This window comes from Narcine bancroftii, chromosome 1, assembly GCF_036971445.1.
Source record: "Narcine bancroftii isolate sNarBan1 chromosome 1, sNarBan1.hap1, whole genome shotgun sequence".
Taxonomy (NCBI): domain Eukaryota; kingdom Metazoa; phylum Chordata; class Chondrichthyes; order Torpediniformes; family Narcinidae; genus Narcine; species Narcine bancroftii.
Window position 1 is genome coordinate 130,498,712 of NC_091469.1, and position 22,644 is coordinate 130,521,355.

The 22,644-nt window shown below is 44.2% G+C and overlaps 1 protein-coding gene across 1 annotated transcript in view; it reads left to right on the top strand.

Moving 5' to 3' along the window:
• LOC138751366 (putative leucine-rich repeat-containing protein DDB_G0290503) overlaps nt 1-22,644 on the top strand; it is a 73,670-nt gene that overhangs the window by 36,864 nt on the left and 14,162 nt on the right. Inside the window, exon 8 of the mRNA XM_069913589.1 lies at nt 5,883-6,087. Within this exon, the coding sequence (XP_069769690.1) occupies nt 5,883-6,087 (205 nt within the window). The remainder of the gene's footprint in view (nt 1-5,882; nt 6,088-22,644) is intronic.

Below are 22,644 nucleotides of genomic sequence, written 5' to 3' on the forward strand. Positions count from 1 at the left end.
CCTTTAAGACCTCCCAGTAGGTGTGGCTACACTCTCAGCCAATCGCAATCATCCTACACTACAATCTGTACATAGACACATTGGTGATAGAATCTGTATTATCACACACGCAGACTGCAACAACTGTACTTGGGATGAAAGCTCGAGAGCATCAAGATTGGTTTGATGAAAACCACGAGACCATTTCAGTAGCCCTTAGGGCCAAGAACAAGGCCTATGCAGACTGGAAAAATGACCCGTCATCTGTCTCTAAGAAAGACGCTTAAACATCTGCTGTCCAAAGTACAGGCAGAACTGTGAGAAATAAGGGACAAGTGGTGTGAGAGAAAAGCTGAGCAGATGGATCGTTATACGGGCGTGCAGCCACCAGAGAGTTTCTCAGCACCATAAAATCAGTTTATGGTCCTTCTAAACCAGGATGCTCCCCCTTGATGGGTCAAGCTTGATGAAAGGCCAGGAAGGACTGAAAAACCATTGGGCTGAATACTTTTCCAACCTACTCAATAGGCAGTCCACAGTTGATCCTGATGTCATACAGCACATCCCTCGGCACCTAGTCCTGGATGATCTAGACCTGTCGCCCTCTACTGATGAGATCAATAAAGCCAACTAGCAGATTAATTCAAATAAAGCAACAGGGCAGGATGGTCTTCCTGCCGAGAAGTACAAAGCTCTAAGGCCAAACGCATTACAGGAGTTCAAAGATATCCTGTAAGACATCTGGATTACAGAGGAGAAGCCTTACAACTTCTGCGATTCCCTCATCATGCCTCTCTGCAAAAATAAGGGAAGCAAATCAATCTGCAGAAACTACAGGGGTATCTCAATGCTGTCCATCACAGGTAAGATTTTAATCCACATCCTCCTGAACAGACTTGTCACTGTCTCGGAAAGGAATCTCCTGGAGGCACAGTGCAACTTTCAGCCAGAACAGAGTCAAGGGGACATGATATTTGCTGTGAGACAAGTTCAGGAGAAGTGCATTGAGCAGAACAAACCCCTTTACTCTGTCTTCATTGACCTAACAAAGGCATTTGATACTGTAAACAGGGAGGCTCCCTGAATCATCCTGAGACATTACGCATGCCCAAGGAAATTCGTAAAGATGATTCAGCTGCTCCATCATGGAATGACAAGACAGATCCTCTACAGTGGTAACACATCAGGTGCATTTGTCATTCCTAATGGGTGAAGCAGGGTTATGTACTAGTCCCAGTCTTGTTCAATCTCTTCTTCACTTGCATGCTGTCACGCGCTGTCCAAGGTCTGGATCAGGTACCAACTGGACTGCTCTATCTTTGACCTTTGTCGCTTGTACGTATGAACAAAGTGCCTCTACACAGTCATTCAAGAAACACTTTTTGCTGATAACTGTGCACTCTTGGTGCACAAAGATAATGATCTACAGTTAATGCTGAACAAATTCTCAGACACTGCAACTCTCTTTGGCCTGACCATCAATCAGTTTGTGCCAAACACCAACATCATAGAACCAAAAATCACTGTTGACACCAAGCTGACAAATATAAACAGCTTCAAATACTTGGGGAGCATCATCTCAAGTGATGGGTCTTTGAGCAAGGAAATTCACTCCAGGATCAACAAGGCCAGCCAGGGTCTGGGGAGGCTGCGCACCAAAGTGCTCAATTAAGTCCCACAGGCAGGAGGTAATAGAGAGGGAAAACACAGCAGCAAGTGGGGGAGGAGGGATGGCTCTGTGAATGGACAGGGAACTGGAGGAAAGGAGACAGAGGAAAGGGGAGATCCCTGTCACTGATAAAACGTCTGTCCCTTCAAAGCAAACAGGAGCTGGAGGGACCTGGTGGGTCAGGCAAAGTGAACTGCCAGTAGACACCTCTCTGGTTATCTAGGCCAGAGGGCATTTGCTATGTTGAAGTGAGGCGAACATCATATACAGACCAGGCAGAATGCGGACCCCGAAGAACTGCAGGTTGAGCTAGTGGAGTTTTTCTAGTGAACCGGTGCGGACTCGAAAGGTCGACATGGCCTGTTTCCACTCCATAAATGGTTATATGGTTAACACTACATGCGCACCTCCAAAAAACTGTAAGTCTACAGAGCTGTGGTCATCCCTTCTCTCCTATATAGATGTGAGACGTGGACTCTGTACGGACGTCACATCAAACAAATGGAGAAACGTCACATGCGCATCATCCATTCCATCCTTGTCATCTGTTGGCAAGACCGTGTCTCCCAACCTGGAGGTCTTGGGTCATGCAAAGTCCACCAGCATCGAGTCCATGATCATCAGAGCCCAGATGTGGTGGGTGAGACACGTCATCAGAATGGACGACCACCATATGCCTCGCCAGCTGCTCTATAGTGAACTGAAGACTGGAAGGAGACCTCAAGGTCATCCACGCAAATGCTATTTAGATGCTATGAAGGAAACCCTATGCTATCATGGCATCCTGCCAAGAGAACTAGAAGCTGTGGCTGCTGACAGTTCCATTGGTGAGCCCTGTGTGATGAAGCCTACACCAGTTTCGAAGACAGACGCTGTCAAAATCTGGTGGAAGGCCATGAATGGCATCACAGAGCAGCAGCCACAGTTATTACAACAATAAACTTCCTGAGTCCCCCATTGTACTAGACTTTGCGGTTCCAGGCTCGGACTGCAGAGTTATCTTCATGTCCACAGATGAACTGCACAACAATATGTCTTCTTCGAACTGAAGGACAACCAATAATTATAACAATGCGATCATATTGCTTTGCTGTAGTATTAACTTGTATATGGATTATTATGTTAAATAAAAATATTTTAAAAAGAAAAAAAGTTGTCTTCCTTGTCAGCTTGCTGAACTGTGGAATTCCTGGGAGCTTGAGACATCCAGGCACCTATGTTTCCCGCTTTTATACATGAAGGTGATGCTGCACTTTTGAAGTCATAACATCATCCTTTGTAGTCTTGCTAATACTGCATATATGGGTTTCTTCAGTATAGTGACCATTTCTATGGTCCCCGACGCCACAAATATAATCATTGAACTTTGAACATGCTAAAACCACTGCCAACAGCTCTTTTTCGATCTGAGCATATCTGGTTTCTGTGTCAGTTTCTGTTCGCAAAGCATATGATTTCCTTCCTGCAAACAGGCTGCACCTAATCCACACTGTGAAGCATCACTGGTAAGGGTCACTGACTTACTGATGTTGTAGTAAGAAAGAACCAGTGGGCAGGACATGTGCTTCTTTAATGCTTCAAAGGCATTTTGTTGCTGCTCATGCCAAGTCCATTCATTGTCCTTGTGCAGTAGTGGTCGCAGTGGAGCAGTCAGCTGACTGGAAATGGGAATAAATTTTCCAAGATAGTTGACCGTCCCCAGGAATCTTTGAGCTGGGACATCTTCTGGTACTGACCTTTCACTGATTGATCTTGTTTTGGAGGGATTGGCTTTAAGGCCTTCACTTGTGAAAACATGACCAGTATAAGCTGAGCTGGTTCTTAAATCATGAACATGAGTCAATTGTCTCACCAGATTTCTGATTTTGTGTATTGAGTTTGTGTCTTTCCTTAATAACGTTGGTTTGAGGATTACACATCTCTCTAAATTTTTTCTTGAGGCCCTCAGGATCCTCTTTGGATTCCACAGGAATGAGGAATGGTCCTCCCTCATCGAGACCTCTCGCTTCTCCTGCATACATGAAAGACCGTTCATGTTCAAAGGCCTCCGGTCCCACTAGATTGAAGAGAATATATGCTCAAGTACAGGCTGGCTTGTCCGAGTGTGCCATCACACTGAAAATATCATATTCTTTCTCAAAGGTCAGTTTGCGGCAATATTACCATAAAGACAAGTGGATCGGCCTCCGGAATCCATCCACTATATTCACCGTTTAGCTGTGCTGTCGTGGCTGGCTTAGTTGTCCTCACTCAAATAAGAAACCCTGGATGAAAAACATTAACCTTGAAAAGTCAGGGACATCCCACTTCTGACACCATGTTGTGAGTGAGTTTAGATAAATTAAAACAAGTGGCTCATCTTCAAACCTAGTTTATTAACTATATACATCAAGGATGCAAAGTAAAGAACATGGCCACTAGAGTGTGCCAGCATAAAGAATTCCCCCAGAACCCCAGTAACCCGGGTATACAGGATATGAACACAGTGACTGATCTACAATGATGATTCAGGACTTTAAGTGGACAAAAATCAGTGATTCTCCATTACACATCAATGGCTCTGTTGTGGAGAGAGTGGAGAGCACAAAGTTCCTTGGTGTACACAAAAAGGATGATCTATCCTGAACCCACGGCACTTCCTCATTAGTCAGGAAGAGACAGCAGCCCCTATATTTCCTAAGACAGTTGAGTAGGGCAAGGTTACTGGCCTCTGTCTGGAAACACTTTACAGGAGCAGAATTGAGAATGTCTTGTCTGGCTGCATCTTTGTGTGGCCAGGGTGCTGCAATGCATCAGACTGCAAATCAGTACAGAGGATCATCAAAAAGGCTGAGATTACTGGTGTCTCCCTTTCCTCTAGACTTGTACTTAAACTTAACTGATCAAAAGTGTAAAAATTAACTAATATCACTCTTGTTGCCATAAATATCCCATTGAAATGATAGTACTGTGATGGATTATGTTATATTTTATATTGTATATGATATGTTTTAAAAGAGATTAATTGTGGCAGGTTTTTTAGTGTATGTCACATACAAAAACTTCAAAACAAACCTCATTTAAAATGCCAGAGCTCCACTCAAGCCAGACAGTCCAGGCTCCGGGTGCCTTTGCAAAAGCATTGAAGAATGCCTATAAGGACTTCACAAGTAGGTGTTCATTGGACATGCTGTGGAGTAATGGATTATTGTTTTGGAAAGCAACAGATGAACGAACTCAGAAGATTAGGTCCAGAGCCGCAGTCTGTCTGAGTGCAGTGGCTGTTCTAAGAAGGTCATGTGGTTTTCTCTGAGAGAGAGAGTGTGTGTGTGTGTGTGGGAGAGAGAGTTCTACAGTTCAGCAGCAGCAGCTGGGACTGGAACAGGACAAGCTGGCAAGCTTGTGGAAAAACCCCATTTTGAAGATGGGTTGTGAGTTCTAGTTCAGACTGGTCAAAGCACTTGTGGTCCATACAAGAGGAGATGGCTGGTTGGATAATGTTTCACTTGAAATAGGGGAAACAAAAAGGAACTCTGTGATGACCTAAAAGAAAATGGTTATTATCTGGAAAACCCTGATGTGGAAATTTCTTCAGCAAGTCACAGAAGTGGCTGATCAGAAGGAATCAGTTGTGGGTTTCCAACGAGCAACAAATCTCTCTCTCTCTCTGAAAACCAAGAAGAAACCTCCTTTACCTTTCAAGCACCAAAGTCTGGTGAAATTCATAAATATTACATTTTGTGCACAGTATAAGAATTGCCTGATATCAGTGAACTTGGAGGAATGAGAAGTGAGATTGAACTGTGAATTAAAGAACTTTTCTGAACTTACACACACATACATACACATGAGCTTAGAATTAGAAGAAGGTTAACAGTGATAAGTTAAAGTTTAAAGTCATGTTTAAAGATAATTAAAAACAACTTTTGTTTAAGTAACCATTTGTCTTGGTGAATTTCTATTGCTGCTGGGTTTTGGGGTCCTCTGTGCCCATAACAGTACACAGTTCCAAGGCAGATCCTTCAGTGATGGGCAGGGCAGCTTAATTCCCCTCTGCTGGAACACCAGTGAATACTGGACTCTCAATAACTGCACAGAAAGAGTAAATTTGATCATTTTTCTCCCTAAGGACCAGCTTGTTAATTCCCCCTCCAGCGCTTATTATAAGAACAGTCGCAGATTTTTGAGCAATTATTTGAATGATTAAAAAAAACAATGTTGTTTTCCTCTCACTACATACTTTGCAATCCTTTAGGGAAATACAGAGTCATGTCAGTGGGACCGGGGATGTGTCGCCAATAGCAAATGAACAGAATTTCCCTTTATTCGATGTCAAAAAGCATTCACGTCAATCTGATGTGAAAAGCACTTCAGCACTCTCAGGTGGAAAACCAAGCTTAGAAAAGGAAATTCATTGGAAGAATAAAGATTTGGATAGTTGCATCAATGAGACTCCGATGGTGAGTTACCATTCACATTTTAATATGCTCTGGGCTGGATTCAGATAGAAATAATAGTAATGTTTAATGGTAAATTATCGTAAGGTTAGTGGAGTCACCAAGTTGGGGAGATAAATTGTGATCTTGGCAATAAAAGCAGATACACTGAAGGTGAACAAAGAGAAGCTGAAGGGGTACTGTGGGTCAGGGAGTATCACCATTTGGAGGGAACAGTCTTGCATTGAGACTTTCTTGCAAAAGGGTCCTGACCCTCTATGGTGATTGACCATTTCTCTGTATGGATGCTGCCTGATCTGCAGTGTCCCTTCAGCACTCAAGGTTTAATTATCAGCAGATCTTGTATTTCTCTCATAAACATTGGGGATACTCAACAAATCAGACTATAATTTCAGGTCAGTGATTTTAATCAGGATGGGTATATTGCCCTCCATTGTGAAATACCATGGCTATAACGGTTCAAGAAGCTTATATGTTAAGAATGCCACATGGATGAAGTGAAGAAGAGAAGTAACCTCCAGTGGCAGCAATTAAACAAGAAAGTTGCTGATGCTGGGCTGGCGTGCAACACACAAAGGTGCTGGAGAACTCAAAACATCACGCTGCATCTACTGGAAGTAAAGGGTAACCAATGTTTTGGGCCTGGGCCCTCCATCAGGTCATGACAAAAGGCTGGGGAGAAAGTTAGATGAGTAGTGATCACAGCTGACAATGCAGAGTGCAAATTTACATTTCACTTTAAGTTTTCACTTGATGTCTATCCGATAAAAGATTAGAGAACAACAGGTTAAAACATAGCAAATATTAACACAGATTTGTATGGACCACAGAGGCAGCAGGCAAGCATGAGCAAAAACTTTCCAACTAATAGGTAAGTGACAATATTTGCAGAAACTCAGCAGGTCAAGCAATGTCCTTTATGTAGCAAACCAACATAACCGAGGTTTCAGGCTTAAGCCCTTCATCAAGGTATGGGAAAATATCGGTAGGCGTCTGAACAATAGAATAGGGGGAAGGGGTGGTCGCAAGGCAGAAGGTGATAGGTGGAGAAGAGAGGGAGGGGACAGCAGAGATCAAGGATGGATAGGTGAAGGGAGGAGGAAGGAAGGGAGGAGAACGGGAAAGGGGAATGGAAGGGGGGAGGGAGAGAAGAGCAGGTTAGTAGAAACCGGAAAAGGCGGTTAATGCCATCAGGCTGGAGAGTGCCCAGACAGAAAATCAAGTTTAGTTCCTCCAATTTGCAGGTGGTCTTGGTGGGAGAGTACATAAGGGCATGGACAGACATGTGAGTGTGGGAGTTTGACACAGAAATGAAATGGTTGGCTACTGGGAGGTCTCTGTTACTATAGCGGATGGAGCAAAGATGCTCAGGGAAGCGATCTCCCAATTTCTTCACAGTCTCACTGCTGTCCCCTCCCTCCCTTCTCCTCCTATCACCTCCTGCCTTGTGATCACTCCTTCCCCTCCTACTCTTTTGTTCAGACACCTACCGACATTTTCCCACGCCTTGATGAAGGGTTCAAGCCCGTAACGTAGGTTATGTATTTTTACCTTTGCTATATAAAGGACCCTGCTTGACCTGCTGACTTTCTCCAGTTTTGCGTGTTTTTACTTCAACATGGTGTCTGCAGATTTTCGTGTTTTACAAGTGACAATATTTTGTTTCTTAAATTCACAATATCCATGAATTCATAAATTCAGCATTTTCCTTTATATATAAAAAATCTTCGTCTGTTTGTGTCTAACAAACCTCTTCCCATTTTCAGTTAAGAAATCTGTAATACATGATAGCTCCAAGTTGTTTGTTCTTTGACATGATTTATTGTCAAAGCACCCAAAGGATTTGGCTTGGTTCATTGTGTCTGTGTTGCTTCTCTGCAGGAGTTACTCCATTGGTCTCTTTCCTACATCTCCACTCCCCACTCCACAGCTTATTGGTATTTTTTCAGATCTTTTCCCTTTCTGAGTTATAGGGTTCTGCCTCCACTGTTTCACACCTTAACCATTCCCTTGATACTAAAATACTCGCCTAGACTCATCTGCTAATTATGGAGAACTATGAAGCATTGAGAATTTGGTGGTCCTAAGCAATGCTTCTTTACCAAAGTTTGTGTTTTATTACTGGGTATAGTTATTGTCCCAGATTAACTCTACATACTAAGTAAAGAGATCAGCCAAGGATAATAAAACAGGGTTTTAATATGCCTGGCTGATCTTATTGGACAGCACAGTTAGTGTCGCGATTGGTCCAATCCTCTTAGAGTGCCAACAAACTGGGTTTGAATTTACCAGTCTGTAAGGAGCTTGTATGTTCTCCCCTTTTCCGCTGTATGCTCTGGTTTCCTCCCACGTTCCAAAGACATGCAGGGTAAGCAGGCTAATTGGTCACATGGGTGCATTTGGGTGTCATGAGCTCATGGACCAGTAGAGCCTGTTACAACTCTATCTCTAAATTTAAATTAACTTGAAGGTTAGAAAAAGATATGCAAATCTCAGAGGTTCCTATTGTCATGACCAATGTATAATTTATCTGTTCATTGTATTTTATACGTCTTTGGAACTAACTCCAGGATAAGTAATTAATCTGAAGATTATGAGGTCTTTTTGTCCTTTACATGCTGCCTTGTTATTTTATTGTGTCCATGAAGACATATGAAATGTGTAATTTGGCAGTTCCTATTGTTTCATGGACAATCAAAGTTTTCACAAATAATAATAGTTTTTGGTCAAAGAATGCAATTCTGTACAAAGACCTGAATGTCTTTTTAATGATTTAAAATAGATCAGACTGAGAAAGAACGGCTGGAGGAAGGGCAGGATTGGCTGATGCAGGTACTGAGTTAAGGTGTTTTATAAGGAATAGGATGGGAGGTAAGAGAGGGGGGGAAGAGTAGCATTACTGGTCAGGGATAATATCACGGCTATAGAAACGGAGGACGCTGCTGAGGGAGAGTCCACTGAGTCGGTGAGGTTGGCAGTCAGAAATAGGAAGGGAGCAATCACTCCATCAGGAGTATTCTATAGGCCTCCAATTAGCCCTCAGGAGAAATTTTGGAATGGTACAGGAAATATAGGGTTGTTGCTGTGGGAGCCCAACTTTTCTAATATTGAATGGCACTTCCTGACAGCAAGAGGGATAGACTGGACTGAATTTTAGCCAGAGGGTTGTGAATTTGAGGAATTTGTTGCCACATACAGCTGTGGATTTAAGGAGGAGATTGATAGATAACTAATTAGTCAAGGTATCAAGGGATATGGGGAAAAGGCCAGAAATTGGAACTAGATATGACAATGGTTTAGCTCAGGGTGGAGTTGCTGAACAGACTTGATGGACTGAATGACCTACTTCTTCTTATTCCTTGATCTTGTGAATACTTTGCTTCAATATTCACAAGAGAAAAGGGTGAGGTCAGAATAGAACAAATGTATGATGGACAACGTTGAGATTAAGAAAGAGGAAGCGTTGGATCTTCTTAAAAACATTAAGATTGTTATGTCCCCAGGGCCAAATGCAATACACCCCAGGTTGCTGTGGGAAGTAGGGGAAGAGACAGCTTGGGCAATGGCTATGACCTTTAAGTCCTCTTTGGCTGCAGGGGAGGTCCTGGATATTTGGAGAATGGCAAATGTGGTCCCCTTGTTTCAAAAAGGTTATAGGGAGAATCCTGGGAATTATTGACTGGTCAGTCTTATGTCAAACTATTGGAGAGGATTCTTAAGGATAGGATCTATGAACTTTCAGAGAAGTACAGTCAACTCAAGGATAGTTAGCATTGCTTTGTAAAGGGAAGGTTGTGCCTCATGAACCTAATCCTTTTTTAAGGAGGTAACAAAAGAAATTGATGAGGCTAGGGCGGTAGGTGTGATGAATATGGATTTTTGTAAGAGGCTTGTTCAGAAAGTCAAGAAGCATGGGATCAGTGGAACTTCGGCTGAGTGGATAAAAAATTGACTTGCATGTAGAAAACAGAGAGTAGTAGTGGAAGGCGAGTTCTCTGCCTGGAGCTCAGTGACTAGTGGAGTACTACAAGGACCCCTGCTCTTTGTAGTCTTTATAAATGACCTAGATGAAAAGGCAGAGGATCAGTAAGTTTGCGGATGGCACGAAGGTTGGAGGAGTTCTAGATGGTAGTGAAGGTTGTCGTAGGTTACAAAATATACAGAGAGAATGCAGAGTTGGGCAGAAAAATAGGAGATGGAGCTTAATTCAGTTAAGTGTGAGGTGATGCATTTTGGAGGGACAAACCAGAAGGCTGAGTACAGGGTTAATGGTCATTTGCTTAAGTGTGTGTATGAATAGATGGACCCGTGAGGTCCAAATCATTGCATCCCTCAATGGCGCTACGCAGGTTGATAGAATAGTTAAGAAGGCCTATGGGATGTTGGACCTGATTAATAGGGGAATTGATTTCAACAGTCAAGAGGACATGTTGCAACTCTACAATTCTCTGGTGAGACCACATGTATTGTGTTCAGTTCTGGTCAAATAATTATCAGAAGCATGTGGAAACTAAGGAGAGGGTGCAGAGGAAATTTACAAGGATGTTGCCTGGACTGGAAAGTAAGTCTTATGAAACAAGATTAGTAGAACTGGGACTTTTCTCTGGAGCATAGAAGGATGAAAAAGACTTAATAAAGGTCTACAAGATTATGAGAGGCATAGATAGGGTGGACAGCCAGCACCATTTTCCCAGAGCAGGAATAGCAAACACTAGAAGGCATATGTACAAAGTAAAGAGAGGGAGGTTTAGGGGGAGACATGGATGTAAGTTTTTTTTTTACACAGAGAGTTGTGGGTGCCTGGAATGCTTTGCCACCGATGGTGGTTGAAACTGAAACATTGGGGGCTTTAAAGAGACTCAGACAAGATCATGGATGCAAGAAAAATAGAGGGTTACAGGGTAAGGATGGTTTAGATTTTTAAAAGCATATATGGGTCAGCAAAACATCAAGAGCCAAAGGACCAGTAATGTGCTGTAATGTTCTATGACACATCTATCAGGGACTATAATGTGGTCAGTGAATGTTTACCACCTCCAAATTCAATGGAAAGATAAACAAAATAATGCTAATATTCTCTCACAGACCACCATCTAGCCTTGAAGCCCTGATGAAACACAAAAACTGTAGATGCTTGATTTTAAGCAAACAATAAAAAGATGGAAGCATTCTACAGATCAGGCAACATCTAAAAGAAGAAATAGTCAGTTAACATTTTGGATCGGGACTCTTTATCATGTCTGATAGAGTCCTGACCTATATCATTGACTGACTGATGAGTTCCTCCAGCTTCTCATTGTCTGCTTGAAGCCCTAGTTGCTTGGCATAAAGCAGGGTACAACATTTGCGTGGTCAACTCTCGCAAAATAAACATCTATTCCAAGTTATATTGTGGGGTTTACCCAGCAGATAGGGGAAAAGATTAAAAGAATCTGGTCAAAACTTTCAAAAAGCAATGTCATATTGCAACTCCAGCCAGAGTTTCCCACAATGACATTGAGAAACTCTGTGAGAAACACAGCTCACTGATTAAATAATTTCTCAGGGTCAATAGGTGAAGCGATATAACTTTTTATTCAACGATCTTGCAAGAGCGGGTGTCCTTCAGAGAAAGCACACACACTGATATTCAGCAACCTTTTATTATACATTTCTTTATGCCGCTCCTTTGTTAATTTAATTGGTTAGTTAACTGAGTAATTGATACAGTAGTTTAACCTATCAAAAGCAGTTCCTCTCCTCGTCTTAAAGCCTGCCCTCGTTTACTTCTCCCATTCCCATGATTTTTGCGTCCCCAACTCTTACCCTTATTTGGTATGATGCTTTGTCACGTGTTCCCGTTCTTTCGCAGTTTTTTTTAATATATCGAGTTGGCCTTACCTGCAATCTCTTGCAGGAACTGTCCTTCCTTTGTATTCTAGCAGACCCCCCCCCCCGCCCCGCCCTTCCCTTCTCTCACGTCTCATCTCTGTACAGCCATTGTTAACACTGATTATTACAGTTTGCTGAGACAGTACTTTGGATAACTCTCACACCTCAGGACCATGATTCAGGAGGCATACAGAAACTCAGCACCTCACAAATTTCCCGCCAGCTTCCCCTTATCCATTTCCTGCCATGTATATAGGAGCTCACACCAAGACACAAGAGCAACTTGTCCGTGAACTACTCTTTGCAGACGATGCCGCTTTAGTTGCCCATTCAGAGCCAGCTCTTCAGCGCTTGACGTCCTGTTTTTTTAGTTTTTATAGTAGAGATTGCAGTGGCCTTATTAGCCACCAAAGAACTCACAAAGTGGGAGTGGAAGTAAGTCACCCTTTATCTCAAAGGACTGCCTATGAAGAACATCAGCAATTCTGGCTTTTTTACCCTCAGCATAAAATTGGAAGGGTGTATAATTGTTATCGGGACCAAAATCACCATATAAGTGCCTGACAGGTTCATTTAAAAATTAAACTTATACCATTGAGATGGGCTCCATCATAATATCATCAATAGTGTTGCTTTATTCCTAAAATCTCAACTGAAAGTGTAATCTTCTCTTGATTTAGTGCTTTTTTTATATCCACACAAATATATATTGTGATTTTTAGTCCAGTGTTTAGTTATCACATTTTAATAATAACTTCATAAAGGCCTTAAAGTAAGTTTAATGAAAGCAAACATTTAATTTTAGTTTTTGTTTTTCATATTTGCATTCTGGATTTTTCAAATTTTATGTTACAAAAATAATCTTCAGAATTTGACAAGGAACTTTGGAATCTAAGTTTAATTTAATTTGCAATCAACAAATTATATCATTTGTTTCATTTTCCAAAATCAATCATAAATAATTTGAATTCATATTCTTTGACATTTTGAATTGGACTCATAAGAAATTTTGAACCATTATAAAATATGTCCCAAGTACTTTTGTGCATTGTGTGTTTTGAAAAGCCATTTTTTCTTATCTACATTTCCCAGAAAACCTAAGGGCTCTTGCCAAAGAGATTGAAAATCAGTTGAAAATAATATCATTTAAACAGTTCAACAAATTCATACATATTTTAAAATAAATGTATTTAACATTGAATCATAGATTTAACTGATGTAATTTAATTGATATATTAATTAAAATTAAGTAAAAACAAAATAAATCAATTTATCTTCGCTTACTTAATTTAATGGGAGTTTTCAAATCCATGCAAAGTTAAATTCATGACAAGGGTAAAATAATTTAGAAACATAGAAGATAGGAGCAGCAGTACGTTATTCGAGCCTGCTCCGCCATTCAATGAAATCATGGCTGATCTTAAAGTTCAGTACCACGTTCCCGCCTTCTCTCCGTAACCCCTAACTCCCTTATACTGAAGAAATATATCTAATTACCTCTTAAATATATTCAATGAACCTGCCTCTACTGCCCTCTGTGACAATGAATTCCACAGATTCACCACTCTCTGGGTAAAGAAATTCCTCCTCAACTCGGTCCTAAATGGTTTGCCTATTATCCTCGAACCATGGCCCCGGGTTCTGGACTCCCCCACCATTGGAAACATCCCTTCCGCATCCATTCTGTCCAGTCCTTCCAGAATTTTATATGTCTCTATGAGATCCCCTCTCAATCTTCTAAACTCCAGCGAGTACAATCCCAAATTGCGCAATCTTTCCTCATAAGTTATTCCTGCCATTCCAGGTATCAGCCTGGTGAATCGCCTTTGCACTCCCTCCATTGCAAGAACATCCTTCCTTAGATAAGGTGACCAAAACTGCACACAATACTCCAGGTGGGGTCTCACCAAGGCTCTGTACAGCTGCAGTAAGGTATCCTTATTTCTATACTCAAACCCTCTTGATATGAAGGCCAACATACCATTTGCCTTTTTAACTGCCTGCTGTACCTGCATGTTCACCTTCAGTGACTGGTGCACAAGAACCCCTAGGTCTCTCTGCACTTCCCCATCTCCCAATCTATTGCCATTCAAATAGTAATCTGCCCTCCGGTTTGTATTACCAAAGTGGATAACCTCACATTTATCCACCTTGTAATGCATTTGCCATGTAGCTGCCCAGTCCCCCAATTTATCCAAATCACACTGGAGCTTCCTGACCCCCTCTTCAGTGCACACAACCCCTCCTAGCTTAGTGTCATCTGCAAATTTGGAGATATTACTTCCAATCCCTCATCTAGATCATTAATGTAAATTGTGAACAGCTGGGGTCCCAGTACAGATCCCTGTGGCTCCTCACTGGTCATTGCCTGCCACTCAGAAAATGAGCCGTTTATCCCAACTCTCTGACTTCTATCTGCCAGCCAGTTCTCAATCCACATCAATACCTTGCCCCCAATCCCATGAGCCTTGATTTTGCTTGCCAGTCGTTTATGTGGGACCTTATCGAAGGCCTTTTGGAAGTCCAGTACACCACATCCACTGGCTCTCCCTCATCTATTTTACCTGTCACCATCTCAAAGAATTCCAATAGATTTGTCAAGCACGATTTACCTTTTGTAAATCCATGTTGACTCTGTCCGATCCCTTCTCTTCTAGTCATATGCTCCGTTATTACATACTTAATAATGGATTCCATCATTTTGCCCACTACTGATGTAAGGTTCACCGGCCTATAATTCCCCGCTTTTTCTTTACCCCCCTTTTTAAATAGTGGGGTAACATTAGCTACCCTCCAATCCATGGGTACTGATCCTGAGTCTATCGAGTTCTGTAAAATAATTCTTAAAGCATCTGCTACCTGAATGTCCACTTCTTTAAGTACCCTAGGATGTAGATTATCAGGCCTTTGGGATTTATCGGCCTTCAATCCCTTCAATTTCCCCAAGACCATGTCCTTAGAGATACTGATTTCTTTCAGCTCCTCCCTTGCATTGGTCTCTATGTTTCCCAACATCCTTGGGAGGTTATTTGTGATCACATTGTAAGAATATCATTGATTTTCTACAATTCACTCTTTCCAATTAAAAAAATAGTAAAATGAGAGCTGGCATTGTGGTTTGAGTACAATCAAAAGCAGTTTTTAAAAGTTTAGCCATAAGCCACAGTAAGAGGCCCTTTTGGACCACAAACCCTTGCTGCCCAATTACACCCAATTGACCTACAACCCCCAGTATGTTTTTTGAAGGGTGGGAGGAAACTGGAGCTCCCAGAGGGAGAATGTATAAACTCCTTACAAACAGTGCAGACAGTAGTGTACTACCAATCAACCACAATCAGACAGGGAATCATGATTAATAGGCTTTAATCACAGCATTCATGTTGCTGGCCCAGTTCCAAGGCAGGTACTGAGGGAGGGGTTTGTACGTAACAACCTTTATGGGAATATATCTGGGAGGGAGGAGTCACATGTTCTGAGGTTGAGCCAGCCCATACAGTACATATATACATCTATATACATAGTGGTAGCACCACATCCACCCCTTCTTTTTAAACAAACTCTGATGGGGTGGTGGATTTAGTGTTTGATGCAGCTTCGTGATACTTCAAAGTCCCTTACAAGTTCAGCCTGTCCTGTGGTCTCATCTGTGGCTGCGACCATCGCAGGGTCTGCTGTGGCACAGTTGTCAGTTCCTGGACAGCATCTTGTGCAACAGGTGGTGCCTCTGATGGCCGAGGAGGTGCTGTTTGGGTTGGTTTGAGTTTGGGGCACCGATAGTGGGTCTGGTTGGTCAGGGTTACCAGGGCAGGGGATTTGCTGGTTGGTAATGGGGTCTCCTGCATGCACCAGGTCCCGGATGGAGACGGTGTCCTGTTGACCATACTGATACTCCACGTCGGTGTATTGGGGGTTGGCATGGAGGAGGTGGACCATTTCGACCAGAGGATCAATTTTGTGGTGTCTGATGTGTCTTCGAAGCAGCACGGGCCCAGGGTTCGTCAGCCAGAGTGGTAGTGTGGTTTCAGATGCCAATTACCTTGGAAAGGAAAAGAGCTTTTCCTGCGGTGTTGTGTTTGTCGCTGAACAGAGAAAGGACCTGGCAGCATGTAGAGCATCAGGGAGGATGTCTTGGCACTGGGAGGTGGGTAGTCCTTTCGATTGAAGGGCTAAGAGAACCGCCCTCCAAACGGTGGCATTTTCCCTCTCTACCTGTTCGTTTGCCATGGGGTTACAGCCCATGGTCCTGATGGTGGCTATGGCCTTTGTCAACAGGTACTGGCATAGCTCCTCACTTGTAAAGGAGGCTCCCCGGTCCTACTTCCCCTTCACCATCCCCTGCCTGGATATGACCACAGCCACGGTCATAAAAGTGCTATACGACATCTTTGCTTTGTTTGGGTACCCCTGAGGGTCTGAGACAATGAGAGTCCCAACAGGGAGTGTATGTGATCTGGGTTTGGCCCAATAACATCATTCTCCACCACACAGCCAAGGATGGTCAGTCTTGAAGTGCTAAAGACACATTTCTTTTGGTTATAGGTCAGATTGAGGCTTTTGGCCACCTGGAGAAATTTATGGAGGTTGGCATCATGGTCCTATTGGTCATGGCTGCAGATGGTCACATTGTCCAGTTAGGGGAATGTGGCCTTGAGTGCATAGTCATCACCCTTCGGAAGACAGAGACCAAGCCAACTTGAGGTCAATGGTTGAGAAAATGTGGAACTGGGCAATCTTGTTGACCATGAGTAGCATGAATAAAAGCTCTCACAACTGGAGGGAGAACAAATGCTTTTATTAGCTTATACTATTGGTAGGGTTTCACAGTAATCTTCAGAAGGGTTCTGGGTTTAGGCGGGAAACCAGGGTTATATGTGCACAACACCCTACCAGTGAATCCTAGTTCACTTCACTCACCCTTTCCTGTAGAATTTAGGGTCTGTGAATAAAGACAGAGAACATAGGTTTAGAAACAAGTGGTAATGAAATATACAGCTATTTACAAATTTACAAATTTAAGCAGTCCAGGAGTCTGGAGATCCCGGTGGAGTGCCTTGGTACCAGGGGGCCTTGGACTCCTTGGGTCTCTTGGTCCCCTTGCGATGGAGGAGAGGCGGGCTGGGTCTCCAGCTCAACAGTGGAGGGGGGGTGCACTTTCCTCCTGAACTGAATCCCCCCGAGGCCCTGATTGGGGGTGGTGAGAATGAGCTCCATTGCTCGCAGGGCACCTGAGGCAACGGTCCTTCTGTTCCGCCAGGTCCCAGGTCCCTGCTGAAGATGATGTACTCCCTGCCAACCAGGTACTCCACATAGGTGTACGTGGGATTGACATGGAGCTTTTTCACCCTTTCCACCAGAGGGTTGGTCTTGCATCTCCTCACGTGCTTCTTAAGAAGGACTTGGCCAGGAATGGTGAGCCAGACTGGGAATGTAGTTCCTGATGCCGATCTTCTTTCAAAAGTGAATAGGAGCTCATGAGGAGTAGCATTGTTCACTACATAGTAGCGACCAGATAGAGTGGAGTGCCTTGGAGAGGAACACCCTGCCAGTGTGAGTCTGGAAGGCCTTTTAATTTCATGCCCAGTTTGACGGTGGCATTCTCCTTTCCAACCTGCCCATTCCCCCGGGCGTTGTAGCTAGTAGTCCTGCTGGACGCGATGCCCCTCAACAGCAGGTACCAATGTACCCTGTCATTCATAAAGGATGAGCCCCGGTTGCCATGAATATAGCTGGGATACCCAAACAGAGTGAAAATGGAGTCTAGGGCCTTCATAAATGATGAGGTGGACGTGTCTGGGCATAAAATGGTGAACAGGAAGTGGGAGTACTCATCAATGATGGAGAGGAAGAAGGTGCTCCCATTCGTGGAGGGGAGACATCCCTTAAAATCGATGCTGAGCCATTCAAAGGGCCTGGATGACTTGATCAGGTGCCATTTTGCAGAGTGATAAAAGTGCGGCTTGCACTCTGCGCAGACCTGGAAAGACCTGGTCATTTCCCTGATGTCTTCTACGGAGTAGGGCAGATTGACAAAATGAGTCATGCGGGTGACCCTGGATGGCAGAACTCATTATCCGGAGACCGCAGTTGGCCGGTGTGTGCAGAGGCACAACTTCCTCTGGATAAGGCATCTGGAGGGTCATTAAGGGCTCCTGGCCGATAGACAATGTCATAATTGTAGGTGGAGAGCTCTATCCTCCATCCAGCAACTTTGTCATTCTTGATTTTTCCCCTCTTGACATTATTGAACGTGAATACGACTGAGTGCTGGTCAGTGAGGAGTGTAAATTTCCTACCAGCCTGGTAGTGTCTCAAGTGCTTTATGGTTTGCATGGCGCCTTTCGCAATGTGGTTCCTGAGGTAGTTAAAAGCAGTTTGGGCTTCAGCCAAGAGGGGGAAATTAGTGGCTTTTAAGAGAAGGTAAACCTTATCAATGTATTGAGGGATCCACTGGGTATAATATGAGAAAACCCCAGGCATCTCCTCAAAGCCTTTGTGATCCTGGGGATGGGGAGCTCTAACAGGGGGTGCATCCTATTGGGATCAGGCCAATGATGCCATTCTCCACCATGTAGCCAAGGACAGTCAGATGTTTAGTCTTGAACATGCACTCAGAGTTATAAGTGAAGTTCAGGGCTTTCGCCGCATGGAGAAAACTGGAGATTTGGATCATGGTCTTCCAATATGTGGCCACAGATGGTGACATTATTGAGATAGGGGAAGGTAGCCTTCAACCCATACTCATCCACCATTCTGCCCATCTGCATCTGGATGATAGCAACCCCATTAGTAATACCGAAAAGGACCCTCTGGAATTGATAGAGTCGACCTTTAGCCTCAAATGCCATGTATGGATAGTCCTCAGAATGGATTGGCAGCTGGTGATAGGCAGCTTTCAGGTCGATGGTCAAGTAGTCCTGATACTGCATGATATCATTCACCATGTCTGAAATACGAGGGAGGGGGTATGTGTAAGGAGTGTGTACCAATTAACAGTTTGGACTTGTTTTCCCCCTTTACCATTACCACTTACGCTCTCCACAGGCTGGTGCTGGGTTCGATGAAACTTTCAACCAGCACATGTTGAGTCTCCGACTTTACAAACTCTCAGTTGTACCTCCTGCTCTTAGTAGCAATGGGCTTTTAGTCTGGGGACAGATTCGGTAAGAGAGCAGGGGGATCGATATTCAGTGTGGAGAGATTGCATGTGGGTTCTGATTTTAGGGGCCCTCTGTTCCAAACCATTAAGGGCGTGGGGTGGGGGGGAGACCAGAATACTGCAAGGTCACGCTTTAAAGGTGACACAGGAAGTCCAGGCCCAACAACTCCAGAGCACACAGTTCATCAACCAAAATTTACAGAACTCCCCCCTCCCACCCCATTCAAACGACAGGTGTGCTATACAATGCTATTGAACACGATTGAGATGCGAGAAAATTAGAAGGATACGTCTTCAGGTTGTATTTTTGCACAGTCAGTGAGTCTATGAAGTTTTCAGTAGAGCCCTTGTCGATTAGGCATTTAGTGGAATGGCCGTTTACCTTTACAGTCACTATAAAGTTGCTGAGCTGGTGAGATCTGTCCTGATCTAGAACCATCAAGGCTAGGTCCCCAGAGACTCCATGCTCCTCATTCGAGTGGCCCCCACTCTCCTGGGTTGCCCTGTGTGGGTAAGATGGTATTGACCTCATGGTGTGACAAGATGGCTGCCCTCCTTCTTCCTCTGACGATGATGGTGCTGAGTTTGAATTTGGGTCATGGCAAGATGGCCGCTGAGCCACCCTCCAGTGGTGTGCTACGCAGCAAGCGTGTTTGGGTTAATTCGGGGCAGATGGCTTGAGCTGGAATCGGAACCGTGAGTGGTGCAGGCTGTGGACTTCCCCAGGCTTCCTTCACACGGCAAATCCTCGCCCTTTGTCCTATCTTGCCATAGCTGGAACACTCTGAGTCTTTTGCTAGGCAACGAGATCGGGGATGCTGGCTCTTGCCGCAGAAAAAGCACTCCCAGGGTAGCTGGAGCAGCTGGTCCTTGGAAGGGCTCACCTGGGTGGGCGAGCTCATTGGCTTCAAGGCCATCATTCTCAATCATGGCCTGTTCTAGTGATTTGGTCAGCTCGACATGGCTAGTCAGATCCTTTTTTACTGACTTGAGCAGTCGCTGCCTCATGTACCTCAAGCGGACCCCTGCGACTAGAGTGTCCTGGATCTGTTCTTCCTGATTTGTACCTGCACTTCTTGGCAAGCATCCACAGATCCAGCTGGTAGTCATCGATGTCACTCCTGGCTTCTGGTGACGTAGAGCGAGATGGTGCCTCACTAAGACCTCATTCTGCAACTTAAGGTACCTAGTCTTCAACGCCTCAATGGCAGTGTCATATGTAGAGCAGTCGCTGATGACTGCATGCACTTTTGTTCCTACCCTCGAAATGAGTGCGGACCTCCTGAGTTCATCGGTGTGGAAGACGTCTCTGGTCATGTTCAGGTAGGCCTGGAAGCAGTCTAGCCAGTACATGAATTCCTCAGCCATGTCAGGGGGTCTATCAGTAGCATACTTGGCTTGAGCAGTGCTTCCATCGTTAGGGAATAAGCTAATAAAATTATAGCGTGAATAAAAAGCTCTCACAACTGGAGGGAGAACAAACACTTTTATTAGCTTATAACAAAGGGTAGGGTTAAACAGTAGTCTTCAGAAGGGTTCTGGGTTTAAGTGGGAAACCAGGGTTATATGTGGGCAGATGAGGGTGGAGCTGGGAGGTGGGGCCAGCCATCAGCACCACACCCTACCAGTGAATCCCAGTTCACTGCATCATACTGGCGATGCGGAGAAGTGGGTTGGCGTCCAGCAGGGTGAAGCGGTTTTACAGTGCATCGGGTTTACAACGAGGGAGTATTGCTGTGCAGTACCTGGGTGGATGAAGCTCTTGGTGCTTTTGGTGTCAAATAACCAGTTCATAGGATGACCATTGACCTTAACACTCATCATGGCTTTGGCCAATTGGTGTGGGGTGATGGAGGAGAGTGTCTGGTCGCTGTCCAAGTCATTACTGTGTTGGTTCAGAAGTGCTAGCCAAGATAGCCTCCCATATGTCGCACAAGCAATGTTGTCCCATGGTGCCGAAAGTGGAACCGGAAGTGGTGCCGCCTTGGATTGTCATCCCCAGGGTCCCATTGATCCGTCCCCAGCCACTAGAGGTGATACCTGAGGTGAAACTGGAAATGAGATGGTCAAAAATGGCAATGGCTTTCGGCCACACACAGCGCTGCAGGGTGAAGATTGGGACCTACACACTTTCGCATAGTGCCCTTTCTTCCCACAAGTAGAGCATGTGACACTTCAGGCTGGGCAGTTCTTCCGGGGGTACTTCCTGTACCCGGAGAAGTAGCATTTCTGGTGCTCAAAGGTATCAGCAGTGATGTGGGACCCCGTGTCCCAAGATGGCGGAGCCTGAATCCCCCACACAGTGGCCATGATACCAAAAGAAAATGCTTCAGCATTTCATTGTACTGTCTCAGGTGACTTAGCTAAGTCCATTACTTCCTGCCGGCTCCGATTGCCCTTTTCTAGGAGTCTCTGTCTAATGTAGTCAGAGCTGAACCCAGCCACGCTCGCATCCCATATTAGACCTTCAAGGTGGGCAGCTACAGACTTCTCGGCAGTTGCAGGCCCGCCCCAGCTGCCACAGTGCCCGCATATACTCGTTTTATTGACTCACCCAGTGCTTGTTTTCAGCTGCCCAAGAGGAATCGTGTATATGATGTTCATCAGTGCCCGGTACTGCTTCTGCAGGAACTCCATTGCTTTTAGAGTAAGCAGCAAAGTCTCTTATCACTTGGAAAACCCGGTGGCCGACTTGAGTGAAGAGCACTTCCCTCTTATCTTTGCTCCGCACATCATTGAACCTCATGAATGCGTTGAGGCAGTGCACCCACTGATCGAATTTAATCAAGGCCTCAGGATCCTTGGGGTCGGTGTCTAATCTATTTGCCTGTATTACCTTGTTCATGGTCTAAAATTAAGGTAATTAAATTGTACTACCAATCAACCAGAATCAGGCAGAGAATCGTGATTAATAGGCTTTAATATCCTTAAGTGTCAGCACAGCTTGCATGTTACTGGCCCGGTTCTTAGACAGATACTGAGTGAGGGGTTTGGGTGTAACAACCTTTATAGGGATATATCTGGGAGGGTGAAGTCACAGGTTCAGGGGGTGGACCAGCCCATACAGTATATACATACATCTAGATACATAGTGGTAACCACAAGTAGTTCGTAACGTACTTTCATAACAGATACCTAACCATTTTGCCAATTTCATGTATAGGTGGTAGTGTTTGTTGCACCTGCTGCCTTTGACCTTCTTGGTGACTAAAGTCACGGGTTTGGAGGAGGTGCCAGAGTATCTTGGAGAATATCAATTTTCCCTGGTTTCATATGTCACAAAAGGAGGCTAAGTGAACCAACAAGAAATCAGCGGCAAAATATGGCATCAAATTTACATGAACTGCTCTCTGTTGTGCTGGTAAATGCTATCGAAGTTGTTTTCCAGTGGAAGTACTGTCTTAAATTTTCAAGAGCATTCAGTGTTTTAAGTACTCAGTTCTGTTCTTGAGTTGAGCAACACTTTCCAACAGTATTGGCACACATGAGGGTGTGAAACCAATACAAGCTCTGGGAGTTTCAGTAGAACACCT